We start from the raw sequence: 18,939 nt of genomic DNA, 5'->3' as shown, positions 1-18,939 counted from the left end.
TAAATCACGAATTCACGTTTTTAATCCAAAAAAATGCCTAATAGGCTGTGAAAAATCAATGTTTATATATCCAAAACCCAATTGTGCAACAAGGGTGTTGCATGGGCTCTTTACCCATAGAGGAAAGGGACTCTTATACTAATCCGGATTTATCTCAATCTATGTATCTCTCATGGGAGCCTCACACCAATGAAAACTTAAGTCTGTATTGATATCATTTAGCATGAGTCGAAATTTAAGCTCAATGTCATGTGACTTTAAGTTCTAAAAATAAAGTTTAAATAAGTCTATAAATCACATTTTACGTTTTCAATTCAAAAAACATGATTGATAGGTGGTGGAAGATATATATTTATATACCTAAGCATATCTCATCTCTTACTAATGTGAGATTCATAACAAAATACACTTCCTATTAAAGTAAATACTCATTATAAATAATTATTAAAATTTAAGATTATTTCAAATTATAAGACAAAAAATTAAATCGAGATGCACATGCACTTCTCTTTTCTATTTTGGCCAAAAAAGAAAAGGTGTACTCTTCGCTGGATCAAAATTATGTACAACACAATTTTTTTTCCAGGGTGGATATAATTAAATAGGTTTTTATCTTATTTTAAGTTATCATAAGATGAAATTTTAAAATTAGTAAATATATTTGAGCTCCATGAACAATTTTAAAAATATAATTAAAAATAAATTAATAAAATTAATGAGTTGAATTATAGTTCCTACGGATTTTTTAATCACTGCTTCTCTACAAGGAGAACAAAGAAAAAATCCACGTCATCACGATGGTGACATGGCTAAATCCTATTGGCTCTAGGGATTAAACTCAAGTCACCAACCATAATAAAATGAATCGTGGTGCAGTATAATGGGAAATACCGTTCCCTTATTCATGATACGAAACAGAAACGAAAAAATAAAACTGAAAGAAAACTTGGAAAAAAAATTGAAGCGAAAGCGAGAAAACGTTCGTAGAACAACAAAAGCATAGAGGCCAAAAAACCAAAAAAAAAAATATAGGAAAAGGAGAAGGGAAATGAAGAAATCAGGCGGAGCAGAGAAGAAGAAAGCCCGAAGATCTTCGGCCTCCGTACAAAACGGCAGCAGAGATCCCAGCGTCGACACTCCTCCTAGGGTTTGCCCTTCCTTCATTTCTCTGATCTAGGGTTTTTATTTATCGAATTTTTTTATCGACATTTTTAGATTTTTTTTTTTTGCTTTTGATCGGAATTTTTTCTGTCATGAATTTTGTAAGAACCGCAATCATTCTATTTTGAACAAAGAAAATTTTAATTTTATATGAATTACAACTAAAGGGAAAAAAATGAAAGGTAGAAATTGATTCATATTAATTGTTGGGACCGGCTCAATTACTGCAGTACACTCTTTTTTTTTTTTTTTTTTTTTTTGGGGGGGGGGGGGGGGGGGGGGGGGGAAGGGGGGAAGAGTGGGTATGAGGACAAGAAATTTTATGGGATCTTTTTTTTTTTTCAGTTTAAATTTATTTTTTATTTTTTGAATGTTCTGTTTAATTATTTTTAGCAAGGAAAGAAGGGAAGAAAGGATAGATTCTCTGACTCTGCCCGAAATTGGATGTCTGAAATATGCCTAAAAGTTTTTTATTGCATTCGGAGTGGTAATGTTGTCCTAGAATGTTCCAGTTTTAGATGTCCTATGTTTATACTTTTACCAAAAAAATTGAAGGGTTTGAGTGACATAGTATAGATTCTTTTTCCTGAAATGGCTCAACTTAGAGGACGTGATAGAATTAAAGTAGTGATTTCACAATAAAAATTGAGGAAACAATGTTGACTTAGTTATGGATTGGTTGGCCCTACAAACTCAGGAAATGTTGCTTCCACGGCGAAACAAACTTGCATTGTAACTTACTAATGCTTTACAAGTCCATCATAACATATTGTGCTTGACTGTCTATGATGGTATTGTGATTAGTGGTCAATATGACTTTCAGTCATAGTTTACATTATACTGACTAAATGATGGTATTGCCTTTAAGGCTTGATTTTGATCTTTGTGTCATGAATCTTAGGGTCAGTTGTGTTTCAATTTGCATGTAATAGCCAGTTCTTATTGTTGATCATAATTCATGACTTCTTATTTATGTTATTGTTTTCTAATTTCTCTATCATTTCCTTTCTACCCAGAAACAAGCTGCCAAGAAGGATGTGTCTCAGTTGTTTGCTGAGAAGGTGAGGGACCATAAGGATTTGGTGTCTAGATGGGCTGTCTTGCAGGAAACTCGTGTCGAATATTTTAGAGGGAAGGACTTTGTAAGCTTTATGAAAAATCATCCGGAGCTTAAAGAAATGCTGGAGTCAAATAGAAATCTAGAAATTGAAGATATTGCCAATAGTTTGTTACAAAAAAATCTTTTGGTGCGCTGTGACCGTGTGGTGAAAACTGTTCGTCCAGGGAAGAAAAAGTTGTCTACCTGGCCTGCACATTTAGAAATTTTCCCTGTGAGTCTTTTTCTTGTTTAGCATTAAAATATTTGATAAGTTACTTACTGCTTACACTTTTAGGTGGTGTAGCCGCTTGAATTTCTGATACTGTGTGTGTGTGTGTGCACGCGCGCTTGCTTGCGCTGGCGCTTGCGTGCGTGCGTGCATGTGTGTGTGTTTATCTTGTTGATAAAAGCGAAGATTAATTTTTTCACAATTACTACCTGTACAGGTAATTTGCCCTATGATGCACCCGTTCGTTTTTTTTTTTTAAATATCATTATTTTGTTATTTTGTTTTTTTTTATTTGTTTCAGGAGAAGTCTTCAGATTTTACAATTACTAAATGCAAATACCTTAGGCCTAGACTTGTACATAGGGTGTGCCCTAGGATCTCACTTGTTTGAACCTTTCGTTTTATAAATATTATTATTATGGATTATTTTGTTTTTTATGTTTTTGAAGCTAGGGACTTGTTCTATGTTATTGAGTCATTCCTCAAGCCTGAAGTCTCTAACGTGCCGAGGCATAGTATTTTTAACTAGATCCTTTTTTGGTCTAAATTAAGATGACAACTTTTGTTTCATGTAGTCTTTGAAGCTTTTCTGTGACATCCAGTGTTATATTTATAGTCATTCACTATCATTTGCTTTCCTACAAAGTTCATTTTAACAGTCCCTTCCCCACCTCCCTCTCCCTAATTTCAGTGCCTTTGATGCTCTGATGCCTTTTTTCATATGAACTCTTAAAGTAACTTACTTTTATTGGTTGGTTGAACTTGCATTATTCATTTTGTTTCATCATAACTTCTTTTTATTGTTAGAAAAATTAAAATCTATGCCTTTCAGAATGACAACATTGGCATTTCAAACAACCTCTCATTTGTTCTTGCAATTAGCTATGGCTATTTGGCTTATGCTTTCTCTGTCTTTTTATTTACCGATGTTCTGACTTTTTTTGCAGGAACAAGTTTTCTCTGAAACTGATGCCTTTTTTGCATGGACATTTGTAAAACGACGGCCATTATGGCAAACACTTCTCTCATTTTTCTGGCCTGTGTTGACACTTGCAATTTGCTTGTTTCCTGTATATCCACATCGATGCAAATTACTAATACTCTACTCATGCGCGGGAGTTCTTCTACTTATCCTCTCCTTGCTTTTTTGTAAGTTTTTCTGTGATCATTTTTTCTGGATGTTATTTGATAGTTATATCCCTTGGATCCTTTTCTTATATAATTTGATTAGTTCTTTTACTAGATCATAAGCCTTTTAATGCTTTTAAAAACTAAATTTGCTTTGGTTTACCATGTTATAGAACAAATATAATTGGGCAATGCTGACTGAAGAAAGCAATAGTTGTTACTTTATTTTGGGCTTGGTGACTAGTGTTGGGAATTTTTTTGGTACAATTTCAAACCTATTCAGCAAGGTTGCTATTATTGTCGTCATGGCCTTTTTTCTGTCCATTCAAGGCTTTGTTTGCTAAATAAAGATTATTCTATGTTTAACCCCCTGTTTTTAGTCACTGAATCCTGCTTATTCTAAGGTTGTGGTGTTAGACACTTCATATCCTCACAGTTCTGGTTCATGTTAGTGCAATTATATAATCAGGTTTAAATTTTGGCTAATGTTGAGGCGAAACTAAACTTTTGGTCTAATAATGTCCCTTGACTTAAGCAATTATATTGATAGTCACTCTCACACTTACACATACAACACAGACATGCATGTAGGTTCTGCCTTTCTGTTCTAATTGGTGGATTTGTTATGTCTGTCTTGCCAATATAAACATCTATCTTGAACACTGATAATATAAAAACTTAAGAATTGGTAGAGATTGTATCTTCCCGGTTCTCTCTGTCTCTCTCTTCTGCATTTGCATGGGGAGAGGAGGGAGGGAGGTGACATAGGTGTGGTGATGTGATTGATTATTAGGGGAAATGCTTAGTCATATTCCTTGAAAGAATGTCAATTGAAATATCAATAGCATATGATATGGGAAACATACTGAACTATGGTCTTTTGAAAACAATAGTAAAATTCAAACTGGGTATGACTCACTCTACACAGGAAGAGGAAACGTCCTGCTATTGGTTCACTTTCCACTAAGATTCGTATTAAACTATATTACCCATAATGCCATAAGGAAGTAAACTAGCGAGCCAAAGACATATGTTGGACCCAGAACCCACTTCTCGATCAAATGTAGGGGAGAAGTGGAAGTGCATTGCTAAACCCCTAATGTATGCACTTATAGTTGTTGAGTTAGAATGTGTAAGCGATTTGAAATGCCTGACTGTGATCCGAGTTTGTCTTAGGTTATATTCGTGTAATCAATATTAGTTATAGTTTAACTCACCAGTTCTATCTTTCTGTATTTGGTCTGCCTTTACCATTTGTCAATTGCATGTTTTGCCTTTTCCTTCTTACTATTTTCTTGGAAATTTTAAAATTTCCAGTGAGAGCTGCAATATTTGGTGTTATATGGATCATTCTTGGAAAGCGTGTTTGGTTATTCCCTAACATCCTTGCTGAGGAAGCAACATTGCGAGAATTATTCCGTTTGTGGCCCAATAAAGATGAAGAAGAGCGACCAAAATGGACTGCAAGACTATTCTATGCAATAGTGGCTGTGTTGGTCATACTGTTGCTGAGGCACCATGCCCCTGATGAGGCTGCTAGAGCAAGGTCAGTTCCAAATCTGCTCTTCTTCAAATATTTACTTACAAAGGATTTTTTTTTTTTTTTTGCCATAGCAGTTCAATCATCTTATTGCTTTAAAAGGCTGATATGGTTTGTGAAAATCTTGAGTTCATTTGCTTGATAATGTTCTCAGCATAAATTGGGTTATTATCATGTATAGGTATCTATTTTGGTGGTGGAAAACATAAAACATCTTCAATCTCAGTCAAGAATTGCGGCATTTGTAGTCTTCAATTATTATTGTAAATGGTTATAGAATTTTTCTGGGCCAATGTTCTTGGAATCGTTTGTCTGAAGATCGTTATATCACTCTTGCAGGTATCAGAAGCGGATGTCAAACATAATTGATGATGTCCTGGAATGGTCTCCAAGCCTGGCGCTGTCCGGGATGATGGAGAAACAGACTGTGGTTAATGCCACAGAAAATAGCAACAATTTTTCAAATGAAAGCAAGGCAACCACCGAGACGGTGAACTCTGCGGAGGAAACTGATCAACATCAGGATGATACCATGTGATAGATCTTGTCAGGCTTGATAGATGGTTTATAGTGCCTCTTTTGGATTTTGTCAAAAGTATTGAGTGTAATATCAACCGAAAAATAAAGGCTGTTGGTTATGAAATTTGTGCCTTTTTAAATATAGGTTACAACACGCTAATTCTAGGGCTGTTAAGTCAATTCAATTTTACAACTATTATGATATCCATTAAAATATTTATTTTTATTTTAGCTGGCTGAAAATTGTCTGCAATAAGGTGGATATAACCTAAGATGGTCACATTTCCCTGTTTAATCACCAAAGCTCACAAATTCTTAACGTTCAAAAGTGCAACACTCTTAACACCGCTAATCCAAAATCTACAAAGTGCAGCAGGTACCGTACAGACTTGTAAAAGGAAACGTCTGTAACTCAAAAGAAACGGAAAACCTGAAGGGCAATCTGCTTGTTATGGAATCCTTCCCACAAACTACAACTACATTTTGAGTTTATTTAAACAGTATCTGTACAAAAATGCACCTTTTGGGAAAATGATGAAAGCAGTGACACGACAAAAATGATGTCGAGTCCCATACAATCCCTTCTCCCCTTCCATCCACAACCTAAGCACAAGAGGAAAGCCAAGAATGATTTGCCGCCTTGACAATAAATCGCCAAGATGTGACCACGGACAACAGTTTGGAGTTATGCCCTTCAGCTTTTCAGCGGGTGTCCTCCATTCACTGAATAGCAAGAGGCCTATGTGAAGCCTGGTTAGAGGAGATGCTACCACCTCTATTCTGATAATGACCACTGCCATTTACATGATGGGTGTCATGCACTTGGGACCCTCTTGCTTCTTGCTGGCTGAGGGAGGAGTTCCAGGTCTCAGCAGAATCAGCTGGCAATGGCTCAGAGCCAGATGAACTTGCGGATTGAGATGATAGGGCGGGACCTGAACCTGTTCCCTTTCTTGAAGTATCAGCATCTGACTTCTTTGCAAAACGTCCCCCACTACCTCTTGCCCTACGCATAGCATGCTGGTGCCTAGATTCATGAAGGTATGGCTGTAGGATAATGGAGATGAGGCATTATAACAATAAAGGTCAGATGGCATGCATTTCAAACCACAGTAGAACAACACATTAACAATAAAAAGAACAAGTTACTGACTATTCAAACTCTTAAAAGTCAAGCAATTCAACGTGAGATATCAAAAAGGAATAAAATATTTGAAAAAGATCTTTTGTTTAATGTGCAATAATCAATAATGTGGTGTTATCTTTGCTGACAGTAGGGTATAATTGACCAACTAAACAAGTATGCAGTTTTAAGTTTACCTTTCGGACTTTTACAACCTTCTTCTCAAGTTCTGCTTTGGCACGCGCCTGCCTTCGCCTAAGAATCCCCTGGTACTGTTTAGCATTCACATAAACTGGTTCTTGTGCCATCTCAATGGGCAATGCCATTCTTGCATGAGGCATTCCAACAAATGGAGGATAACCCTGGTCATTGCAAGCATTTATTTATTAGAAAGTGTACCGTGTTTTGACTGTCAACATTCAAAAATAAATTCTTAAATGAAAATCTTACTGTAATGCATGGCTTGCTTTAGAAATTCTATCACGTTAAATAAAAAATAAACTAACAGAAGAAGAGCAAGTGGCCTTGGTAACTGAGGCCTGCTAACATAAAGAAAATCATGCTTCAGTCAGATTTTCCCTTTCCCTTGCATCCCATGTCAACTCCCAAAACACCAGGACCACACAAAGAAATGAAGAAAAGCGAGAAAAAAGGGTAAAGCAATGGGTGGAAAGAAACCACCAACTCATCAAGATAAGAAAAGGCAAAACTTTCAAAGCACAATGGAAAAACATGACAGAAATCATGCTTTGGTCAGATTTCCCCTTTCACTTGCATCCCATGTCAATTCCCCAAACATCTAGTCCACAAAAAGAAAGGAAGAATTGCAAGAAAAAAGGGCAGAGCAATAAATGGAAAGAAACCACCAACTCATCAAAGATAAGAAAAGGAAATCCTTCCAAAGTACAACAGAAAAACATGACATTGTTCATTAGGTAGTCATTTTTCAATGTTTCACAAACCACTTTTTCCTTGCTGTAGTTAGGAGGAAATTCAAAAGTTTGTATCATGGACCATTGATTTACTAACCATTAAGAATTGGAAAGGAACTTGAATTTCAAAAGCATGTTACCCTAGTCATCTAATCAGTAAGCATCCCAAAATCACTGTCCTGCAAAACTGTCCATCTAAGTAAAGATCACCGAATTTAGCACCAAATATAGGGTCTCCAAGTGCCTACTTGTGAACTTCAAACATAATACAGTTTTCATTTAGTTTCAGCAATTTGATTCTCTCTCTTCCTTTGCAAAACTGTCCATCTGCGTAAACATCACATAATTTAGCACCAAATATAGGGTCCCCAAGTACCTACTTGTGAACTTCAGACATAATACAGTTTTCATTTAGTTTCAGCAATTTGGTTCTCTCTCTTCCTTTGCAAAACTGTCCAACTACGTAAAGATCACATAATTTAGCACCAAATATAGGGTCTCCAAGTACCTACTTGTGAACTTCAAACATAATACAGTTTTCATTTAGCTTCAGCAATTTGGTTCTCTCTCTTCCTTTTTTTTTCTCTTTTTTTCTTTACTTTCATTTTCTAGCCCCTGCAGTCGAGTTGGTTAGAAGATAACTTCAGAAATTAAGGAAAAGTGTAAATGAAACAACAAATCCTACAATTGAACCATTCAAACCCAGCTACTTAAAGCAATGCTAATAAAAAATATGAGACATTTGGCCAAGCAGAAACTTGTCAAACAAACCATGCAGAGTTTGCTCAGGTATGTTGATTGTGTAAAATACCCCTTCACAAGGTAAAAAAACACAGCATGAGGTAAAATCTTGCTAGAATATTCAACAAGGTTGTTTAGCTCTATTTGTTAAAAAGGAAAAAAAAAAAAAACCTTTGATTTCAAGTTTTTTCAGGCTTTCTTCCAGAATCCAAAACCCCCGAAAATTAACACATCCATCCTTCCCCTAGCCTCAATAGAGCAGTGGCAATTGCCAGATTCATTCCAATTAATTATTTCATAAGTCTTTTTCTGTTGTGTGTCCGTCTGTGTGCAGGTGTATGTATATGTGTTTGTGTTTGTGTCTATGTATGCATCTAAGTGTGTCTGTACGTATGCATAGGTATGTTTGTCTCTTTGTATGCATGCATGTATGTATGTAAATATGTCTCTATGTATATATGAAATTAAGTATCAAATAAATTGTATTTGCTTTATTTAAAGCTGGAAGTGGTATTCAACTTAATATATATCTCTTTAACATTCATGTCATCATATGATCCTCTTAAGTTATTCACGGAGTTTGATGTCTACCATTTACTAGCACACATTTACATTCTGAAATTCAACTGAATGACTATTATGCACGTGCTTCATGTGTTTCATAGGATTTTTTATCTTAGGAAGGCAGAACACATTTCCAGAAAAAAGAATTAAACAGAAGCAAAGCAATGCATCCTAGGAATAACAGTTAAAACACATCTAACATGCCACCAAAAGAAGAAAACCAGCATACTACACCCTCTACAGAACACCAATGAGTTGCACTTCAGGTAATATGAAAGTAAAAACTTGCTCTATATACAATCTACTCAAATTCCAGCAGATTTAATGACTCTAACGCACCAGTTATCCTATTGAAGCATTTGAGACAAACAACTTCCACATTCACTAGAGTGAATTCGAGCCACAATACCTTCTTTAAAGACCCGAAAAGACCAACCATTGTTGGACAAATTTGAATAAAAAGATTAGGATCCTGTCTTCTTAGCTTCCTCCTCAAAAGACAGGATTTCAACTAAAATGACCAAGTGATAAAGTCAATTTCTTCTGTCAAACTTACCATTAGCGAAGAAGTCTGTTAGTTATCCTTCTTGTTTGCTTATGTAAAAACAGATGTCCCATCTGCAAAAAACGTTTTCCCTTCCTCAAACACCAAATTAAAGAAAGGACCTCGAATAGCTCCTGGTCAATTTTAATAGCCACTCCCATAAAATATTGTGGATTGAAAAAAAAAATTATCAAGGTAGATGCAAGAATGATCTCTCCTTTGGATCATAAGAAAGGGTTTGAACCATCTAGGAGTAGAAGAATATATCCCATCTGCAAAAAACGTTTTCCCTTCCTCAAACACCAAATTAAAGAAAGGACCTCGAATAGCTCCTGGTCAATTTTAATAGCCACTCCCATAAAATATTGTGGATTGAAAAAAAAAAATTATCAAGGTAGATGCAAGAATGATCCCTCCTTTGGATCGTAAGAAAGGGTTTGAACCATCTAGGAGTAGAAGAATATATGTACAAACACGCTGAAAAGTGAGTTAACTGCAATCCTGTTGAATTCCTTTGCTACTCAAACCAAGTAAAAAAATATATATATATTCTTAGACTGAAATTTTATCAAATGGAATGACATTAATATAGGTCATTCTTTTACTTATGACAAATTTCACACTTTAATCACCAGCTAAAACTGCAATCAATTTTGAGGCATCAGTCTAACTTTGATGTAGCATGAGAATGATTTCATACAAAAGATAAGAAACAAATCTACCAGCAGCACAACTTCAAGATAAAACTTAAATAGTTACAACAATCAAACTATAATATAAGAAAGCATCTTGACTTGATCATATAGATAGAAATGACTAAGCTTCCATACCAAAGGTTGATGTCCATAAGCTGCCATCATTCCACCATAAAATGGATCTTGATAAGGATTTGCTGCGCATGCCTGCAAAAGGATTGGAGGAAAGCTAGGAATCCTTCCATAGCAAGTTCTGTAACTATGAGACCTCTAACTGTATACGTCAGAGAATCTTGAGCCCGAGACACTTACAATTGAATGACCGACAAGCTCAAGCTGAGGAGGCTGTGTGAGGCATTCGTCATGCATAGCAGGCATAGTAGATGCAACATGCTGCAAATTGTGATGTTCTTGTCCACCATTTCCAACTGAAAATGAACAGGGGAAAAACCATTAGCAGCCGAACCAATAACCGTTGGATGAAAGGCATAATCAGTAAGAGCCAGTAAATGATCAACATGCTAGGCAACTAAAGCTCCAAACTGGCCATGGAAAAACATTATTAGCAAGGCTTAGCATATCTATTATACTAGTCAATAGAGACCAAATTCTTGAGCTAGGTTTCCATAACTATTTCCAGTTTTCACATAAGCTTTGAAAAATGGGTCAAATACCAGTTTTCCAGGCTTCAGGAAACTACTGAATGTTTAACTAAATACTTAGATCTGTATGTTAAATACTCCAAACACATTTGAAAAGACCCTAAGGTTTGCATGAAATAGTAGTAAACAGAACCTAGAACAATATCTACTTAAATAACCTATAGATCCATCTTCAGTCTCAAAATTCATGAAATGAAGAAGAATAAGGCACACCAGCAAGCTTCAACGAGACTAAACCCATTTATATTCATAACATTGTTTTAGTAATTATTGCCTGCAGATATTACTAGAATAATTATGCGAAGTACCTGACCGGGAGGACGCAGTGGTTTGTGTTTCTTTATTACCATCATCCTCCTCATTTACCCCACCATTGGAAAGGGACTGCCCATCATTTGACTCTGAACCATTAGGGCATTCCATTGAAGATGAATTTGATGTATTTCCTCCTCTCACTCCTGGGGAGATGGCACTATAACCAATATTACGCCACCAAGGTTCAGAATAAACTGCAGTTGGAGGAACACCATGCAGATCAGGTTCTAATCGACTTCCACCTTCAGACTTGGACTGCATTCCTCCCAATACCCTCAAATGACTGTCAATTTTTTATTCTCTGCCCCAAAAATGAAGAAAATAGAGCTTAACACATTATTTTTATACAATTAAATGTTTTATCACGCAACTGAAAGAAAACCCTTCTTTACCCCGGCTCCCAACCAAAAGAAAAAGTACGGTTGTAATTGTTGAATGCCAGAGATAAAAGTAATCGAATTTAACATCACGACAAATACACATCCAATCAAACTTACCACAAAATATACCAAACATACAAACATGGCATTTGGTTTCTGGAAAATGTAAATTCCAATTACTCTCTGATGTAATGGCATCAAAGAAAACAAACCATAGTTATGATCACATTTAACAGAGAACCAGCTCAAAATGTCTTAATACTAGAAGTCTTTCCTTTAAGCGGATAGAGGAAAATGAAAAGAGAACCTCATAAAAAGTAGAAAAAGAGATTCCCACCTTCACCAGAGTAATAAAGCACAATTTGCTTTAAGAAGAGAAATGAAAGCAATAACCATAAAACTTTGAGCACACACATAAACAAATCCCATAATAATTGATTAATTTACTAATAGGCTAAACTAATACATTTTGTCCTTATTTTTGCTACTTGTCTTATCACTATAGTCAATCAGATGAAACAAAACCAGCACAACTGACCCAAAAATGAATCGAGTATTGGAGTTTTCTTATTAATAAAATCAAATTTTCTAAATCACTGTTCTTCCCTAACATTTATATCTACCAAGTCTTGTCACTTTTCCTGCTTTCCAGTATATTAAAATAGTTACAGAATTATGTTGATGTCTCAGCAAAGCTCTTTCCTTGTCTCTTTGAAGTTTCCTCCTAATGTTAGAAAGTAAAGTTTCTAACAGTAATTCATCCTAATGTTAATGTTATAAAGTATAGTAATTCAAGAGTCTTATTTCCTGTTCTGCATGGAATTGATAATTTTAAATTTTTAAAAAGGAAATACCATTTCTCTTCTAGTCCGACAAAGCCCAAAATCCCCAAACTAAAGATCACCTCAATTCATCAAATTCCACAGTCAAGACCTCAAAATTTTCAAACCACAAATACCTGATTCCCAATATATATATATATATATATATATATATATATATATATATATACAAATTCTACCCAAAAAAGAAATTTCAAACCACAAGAAAAAAACCCCCAGTTATCAAAACCCCAAAAAAAAAACGAAAAATTGCAATTCCACTTTAGAAAAATTACAAAGAAAAAGACACAACCGAAAACAATCTGAATTTAATAAACCGATAAAAAAAAAAAGGAAATTGACAAAGACACTTACCGGATAACCGAGAAGACCAAAAACAAAAACCCTAGATTTTGGGGATGCCTTTCTCTTTTGAGAGTACAATGAAAAAGAATATCGAGAAGAGAGAGAGAGAGAGAGAGAGAGAGTCAATCTAGTCTAGTTTGAGAAGTTCCTCTGCAGTTCTCAGTAAACAGTGGTTAAGAAAAGAGGTTTGTCTATTTAAACTCTGAGAGTTAAGCTCTGATCGCGTCACCGACTGTTAGGATTCTAGGTTTTATCCACCTACTGCTTTTACCGACACGTGGACTGTTTCAATCTTGTCAGTACTTTTTGTTCCTCTTTATCCTCTCTTTATTTTTGGGTTTTTATTATTTCTTTTCTTTTCTTTGGATTAATAAAAGAAAAGAAATCATAGATTCTGTTCAAACTCAACCATCCTCCCCTTTCTTTTATTTATTAATATTTATATTTACTTTTTATGTATGAAAAGAGAAAAGGTACAAAGAATGGATGATCTCACGTGCTTCTTTTTTATTATTTTTTATTATCTTATACATGTACACATTTATGCAAAGGAGAATTCCAAGCCCTTGACTTAAAAGATCAACCCAACCTTCTTACAATATTTTATCTCAAACAAGTGGTTTATCTAAATTTTCTCATTAACATCCTTCTTTAAACCTATTTTACTTGTCTATCTATAAATAAAGACATTAAAAAGTAAGGTACTAGTTATTTTTTATATATGAATATCTGATTAAACTAAATTTGAAATTAATTTTATATATATCATTAACAAAAAATTAAATTAATAAATTAAAGTGAGTTTTAGATAAAAAAAATTATATTAAATTTTAAAATCATTTTTAAGATAATTAATAAATTACAGTAATTATTATATTAATTATAAAAATTTATAAATAAAAATAATATATAATATAATCAAGGAACACTTTAAAACTATTATCTTTATCTTATGATAAAATTCAAATCTTATTTGAATTCGTAATGAATAATAATTTTATTATTTAAAATTAATTAAATTTAATTATAAAATATTTTAATTTTATTTAATTAAATCAAATAATATAAAATATTATTATATGAATCAGACAACGAGAAACACACTCTAAATGGAAATAAAGCTCTTTTAGGATGCAATTTTCCCTTGACTTTCATGGTCAGGGCATTTACTTGACTTGACTAGGAGCAGGAAACCGGTGAAGAGACAGTTGCCAGTTAAAAAAGCGAGTGCACGTAACGTGACTAGAGCCTGCAGGTGACGTTATCGGAGGGCGAGGGGCCCTGGAAAAATAAATGGGCAACAAATAAAAATAGGGAGGGAAGGGTAGGCCCACGTGACACGCACTTGACGGGCAAAAATACGGGAAACGCGTGGCTCGAAGTGGGGACCACATCCGTAGGGTAACGACAGAAAGAGTCCAGCCACGTGGCATCTCTCTTTTAATTATTTTATCTCCTGGAATAATTGTTTTCACCAACTAGGGAAGAGTGGAGCCCCTACCTCTTGGTGAGGGTATCAGCTTCACAGCCAATCATTATTTTCTGACCAAAAAAAATATGTTCATTAAAGTATAAATTTTAAATAATTTTATCTAAAATCAAACGACTTAGAAATAATATGAAATAAAAAAAAATTAAGTCTAACCTCATATTAGATGTGGGTTTGTAGCCACTAGTAAAATTTAAACTCAATCAAGTACATCTTCTCTTATTTTTGTGCAATTGATCCAATTTTGGATGCTTATAGTTAATTTTTTTTAAGACCATACTTTTGGATGCTTATACTTTTTATATAGTGTTCTTCAAAAAAAAAAATACAAAATCACATTGGATATAAATGCAATTTATCATATTAATATAGTAAATAACTTGACCTATGACACGCTTGAGCTATCTCGTCATGTGTGGACTGAGCTAAGTTCGGCCCAAACTCACTCAAACTCCTATAAACACTTTTTTTATTAATATTTATTTATATATATATATAGTCAAAAGATATATATATTTTTTATATTTCTTAATTTTATTTAATTTAATCCATATACTCAAATTAAAGTAATTTAATTTATTGATTTTGAAAATTGATTCAATTTAGTTTTTTTTCCTAACGACATATAATTTTACCGCCACAAGGGATAACGTTAGCTATGACATAAGTGTTAACGTGACATATTTTAATAACATGACATGCCACATGACACCGATGTGATGATATGGTAGATTAAAAAAATTTAAAATAAAAAATTCTACCATGACATAAAGATTAAATTAAATAAAAATATATAATATAGGGACTAAATTGAATAAAATTGAGATGTTAAGGGACTAAATTGAAAAAAAAATTAAAATATAAATCTTTAAGTATATTGTTGATATACTTATTAATAAGCTAAATATTTAAGTATAAAAGATTTATGATATTAAAATATATATATATTTTTTCTTACTTGACTATTTGATTATAGAATATTTACATTAATTTATCTTTTTTATAAAAATTAAGTTTGAATTCTTCTTCTATAAAAAAAATTTTGAAAAAATTTTATATTTAAAGTCAAATTTAGACGAATAACTTATATTACGTTATAATAAAATAATATAAAATAATTAAATAATTTTTTCTTCTATTTATAATAGAATAAAAATTTGAAATTTATTTAACTTAATTTTTAACTTGAGCTGAACTAAAAATAGCAAAATAAGTTGATTTAGTTACAACTTTTACAATTTATAAATACCTATTTTTTTGAAATTATTCAACTCTTACCCAATTTACCTTTTATTTAAATTTACTCAAAGTTTCTTATAAAAATTTTTTATTTAAGTTCAAATGCCACAATCAAATTTTGCTAAATTTAAATTTAAATTATTAATTTGAATTTACAAAAAATTTATTAATAAAATAAAATGGTACAAATATTTACATTTTTATTAACTTTATTAACCATAAATGTAATCTTTAATATATGATTTCAACTTGAAAAATATAACTTGAAATATTAAACAAAATGAAAACATAAAAAATAAATAAATAATTGAAATGGTGGAGTTCAGATTCTATGGTTGTAGTAAGAGATTTGTCATGTCCAAATTAAGTAAGTTAGAACGATAAATTATTTTTATAATAATCGCTAAATCCATATCTCCGTTCTTCATATTCTTAAAAGAAAAAAATTAAATCAACCTATTATGCTAATTTGAGTTCATTTCAAGTTAAAAACTAAGTTAAATAAATTTTAAAATTTTAAAATTTTATATTATTATAAATAAAAAATTTAATTAGTTATTTTATATTATTTTATCATAACGCAATGCAAGTTATTCATTTAAATTTGACTGTAAGCATTAAATTGTTTCAAAATTTTTTTATAGAAATAGAATTCAAACTTAATTTTTTTTAAAAAAAAAGATAAATTAATATACATATTCTAAAATCAAATAATTAAGTAAGAAAATATTTATATATATTTTTTAACACTATAAATCTTTTACACGTAAATATTTTACTTATTAATAACTATGTCAATAATCTACTTAAATATTTGTATTTTTAAAATATTTTTTTTAATTTAATCCCTCAACATCTCAATTTTATTCAATTTAATCCATGTACTATATATTTTTATTCAATTTAATCTCGATGACATGACAAAATTTTTTATTTTGAAAATTGTTTTGATTTGCTACGTAGCATTACCATGTCAGCATATTAATGCCACATGACATTACCACGTCATCCCATCGGTGCCACATGGCATGCCACGTTAGCGTTGACATCATCCCCTTTAATAGTAAAATTAGAGGCCGTTAAGATAAGGAACTAAATTGGAGAAATTTTCAAGATCAAGGGACTAAATGCTATAATTTTGAGTACAGGGTTAAATTAGACAAAATTGAAGAGTACAGAGATTAGATAGGTCTTTTGACCATATATATATTTATAAAAAGTACGAATATTGAAAAACTTTTTTATATTTTATTTATATATTTATAAATTACTATTTATCATTTGAAATAATTTTGAATTATTATATAAATAATATCTACAATTGTACGTAATAATATCAAATAAATATTGAAATTTAAATGAAGAAGTAAGCAAAATTACTAAATGAGATAAAGTCTGAATTTTTTAAATTACTATTTTAAAAAAAATTTATTGTAAATATTAATAAGATTCATCTAATTTATAAATAAAAATTCTAATTGCATTGAATTACTTTCACTATAAATATTTTTCTAAAAGTATTGAATAATTTATAGATTAAGAATACAAAATTTGTGTTATTTATATTTCAAATATTATACTTTTAAAAATATTTATATTCATCTATAATTATTATTGAAAAATAAATAAAAAGTTAAGTATTCACTTGCAACACATGTAATAACAAAATATATTAGATATTAAATAAATAAGATAATATATTATAATTTACATGTAAAATTTTACATCAAATAAAAGTTAATATATATATATATATATATATATATATATATAGGTATGCGTATACTTGTCAAAATGGGCCTGGCCCATTGGGTCAACCCATTTTTCATTAAATATGAGGTGGGTTGGGCCATGAAAATTTAGATCCATATTTAAATCGGGCCTAGATGGGCTAGCCCACTAAATTAGTGGGTTGGGGTGAGTTGGGGCGGGACAACCCAATGAGAAAAAAAATTCATAATTTTAATTAATTTAATAATTTAATATATTTAATTATATAAAATTAATCATTTAATTATCAATAATATTACTTATTTTATATATTTTAATGTGTTTAATCTTTACTTATCAAATTAATAGTTTTAATTTTATGAATTAAATCATAAAATAATTTTATTAATAGAAAATTTATTAACTAAAATTATAAAAATAATTAAAAAAAAAGAAATAAGTTGACCCAATCCAACCAATGGGCTAGCAAGGGATGGGCTGGGTTGAGGATTACATAGCCCATATAAAAAATAGGCTGACCCAACTTGATTCATATTTTTTCGGCCTACAAGAGTTAGGATAGAGCTGGCCGGGGTGATCCATATTGACAAGTCTATGTATGCGTATGTATTTATTTATTTATTTTCAATATATAAAAGTACTAAGAGTCTTAGATTTGCACTGCCAAACACTGAATTGGGCCGAGATGAAGAGACATATGTGGTAAAGCATCAGCTTGAGGTTGGGGTAGAGGATAACACAACATTATATTAAAACAATTTTAATATGTCTAGACTTGAAATTTTGGGTTTTCTCATTTCATAATAATTTAATAAATTCAAAGATTATCCAATAATAAGCGTTTGACTAAGAAACAAGCTAACAGAGATTAAGATTCATATATGTTGCAAGCTATTAGAGCATCAGGGGAAGGTCTAAAAGGAAGCAAAAAATGAGAATTAGGAGATTGTTTTAATCTGGGCATTAAACTAATGATGAGCTAAAAAAGGTTGTCATATAATGCTTGCAGCCACGTATGCTATAAATGAGAGTGATCAAGGAGCAGGCAATAACAGTACCATGGTTGAGTAGATAAACCAAGAACACAAGTATATTCGTACGGCATGCAGATGAACAACAAGTGTGTTGTCATCGCTAGCCCTCTCTTGCTTCAACCTGTCTAGACGATATCGATTAGCAAGAATTTCAACTTGTTTGCATGTGTTGAACCACTTGGTTCCACTGCTGAATTTCAACATAAATCACCACAAGAAAGGACGGACTCATGTTCACGAGAGTGGTGTCACAATTCAAAAAAAATTATTTATCATCTTATTTTCTTAAAATTTTATATATTTAATAATACTATGAACTCACTAATATTATTACAATTTTGTAAGAAGTAGGGTCAAAAAGTAAATTTTATTAAAAAGTTTATATATTAATAATATTTAAATATTTTTTTAAAAATAATATTTAAATATTATCAAAAAGTAGATTTATCAAAATATAATTTATATATTAATATTTAAATTCTATATGAAAAGATAAAAAAATTTCCTTCTATAATTTAAAATTTTATTAAAAAAGTCAAAACTTAATTCACTCTTCTTAAAAAATTCGAGTCCTACTCTTGAGAGTTATAGTGACTTTGCTATGTTTTTCACTCTATTAAAACAACT

General features: G+C 31.8%; 2 protein-coding genes across 2 annotated transcripts; one reads left to right on the top strand and one right to left on the bottom strand.

Annotated features, from left to right (window-relative positions):
* Positions 1-878: 878 nt before the first annotated feature.
* On the top strand, positions 879-5,902 carry LOC18589848 (translocation protein-like protein). Its single transcript, XM_007015003.3, has 5 exons — positions 879-1,147; positions 2,178-2,492; positions 3,437-3,638; positions 4,935-5,163; positions 5,497-5,902. Exons 1-5 carry the CDS (start codon positions 1,049-1,051, stop codon positions 5,693-5,695), a joined length of 1,044 nt encoding a protein of 347 aa, XP_007015065.1. The 5' UTR covers positions 879-1,048; the 3' UTR covers positions 5,696-5,902.
* A 38-nt stretch (positions 5,903-5,940) lies between these two features.
* On the bottom strand, positions 5,941-12,997 carry LOC18589847 (nuclear transcription factor Y subunit A-1). Its single transcript, XM_007015002.3, has 6 exons — positions 12,829-12,997; positions 11,246-11,553; positions 10,588-10,703; positions 10,411-10,482; positions 6,997-7,161; positions 5,941-6,723 (listed from the first exon to the last, which is right to left on the bottom strand). The coding sequence occupies exons 2-6, from the start codon at positions 11,511-11,513 to the stop codon at positions 6,397-6,399; spliced, it is 948 nt and encodes a 315-aa protein (XP_007015064.1). The 5' UTR covers positions 11,514-11,553; positions 12,829-12,997; the 3' UTR covers positions 5,941-6,396.
* Between the last annotated feature and the right edge of the window lie 5,942 nt (positions 12,998-18,939).

The sequence above is a fragment of the Theobroma cacao genome, chromosome 9, assembly GCF_053813885.1.
Source record: "Theobroma cacao isolate CCN51 chromosome 9, ASM5381388v1, whole genome shotgun sequence".
NCBI classification, from domain to species: domain Eukaryota; kingdom Viridiplantae; phylum Streptophyta; class Magnoliopsida; order Malvales; family Malvaceae; genus Theobroma; species Theobroma cacao.
Note: the sequence above shows the minus strand (reverse complement) of the source record. Positions and strands in the feature narration are given on the sequence as shown.

Excerpts from the sequence above, each read along its gene's own strand:
- LOC18589847 (XM_007015002.3), bottom strand. The coding sequence starts at position 11,513 with ATGCAGTCCAAGTCTGAAGGTGGAAGTCGATTAGAACCTGATCTGCAT. Across the intron at positions 10,704-11,245 it reads CACTGCGTCCTCCCGGTCAG|TTGGAAATGGTGGACAAGAA; the intron begins GTACTTCGCATA and ends GTTCATTTTCAG. Across the intron at positions 7,162-10,410 it reads CTTATGGACATCAACCTTTG|GGTTATCCTCCATTTGTTGG; the intron begins GTATGGAAGCTT and ends TGCAATGACCAG.
- LOC18589848 (XM_007015003.3), top strand. The coding sequence starts at position 1,049 with ATGAAGAAATCAGGCGGAGCAGAGAAGAAGAAAGCCCGAAGATCTTCG. Across the intron at positions 1,148-2,177 it reads GCGTCGACACTCCTCCTAGG|AAACAAGCTGCCAAGAAGGA; the intron begins GTTTGCCCTTCC and ends CTTTCTACCCAG. Across the intron at positions 3,639-4,934 it reads TATCCTCTCCTTGCTTTTTT|TGAGAGCTGCAATATTTGGT; the intron begins GTAAGTTTTTCT and ends TAAAATTTCCAG.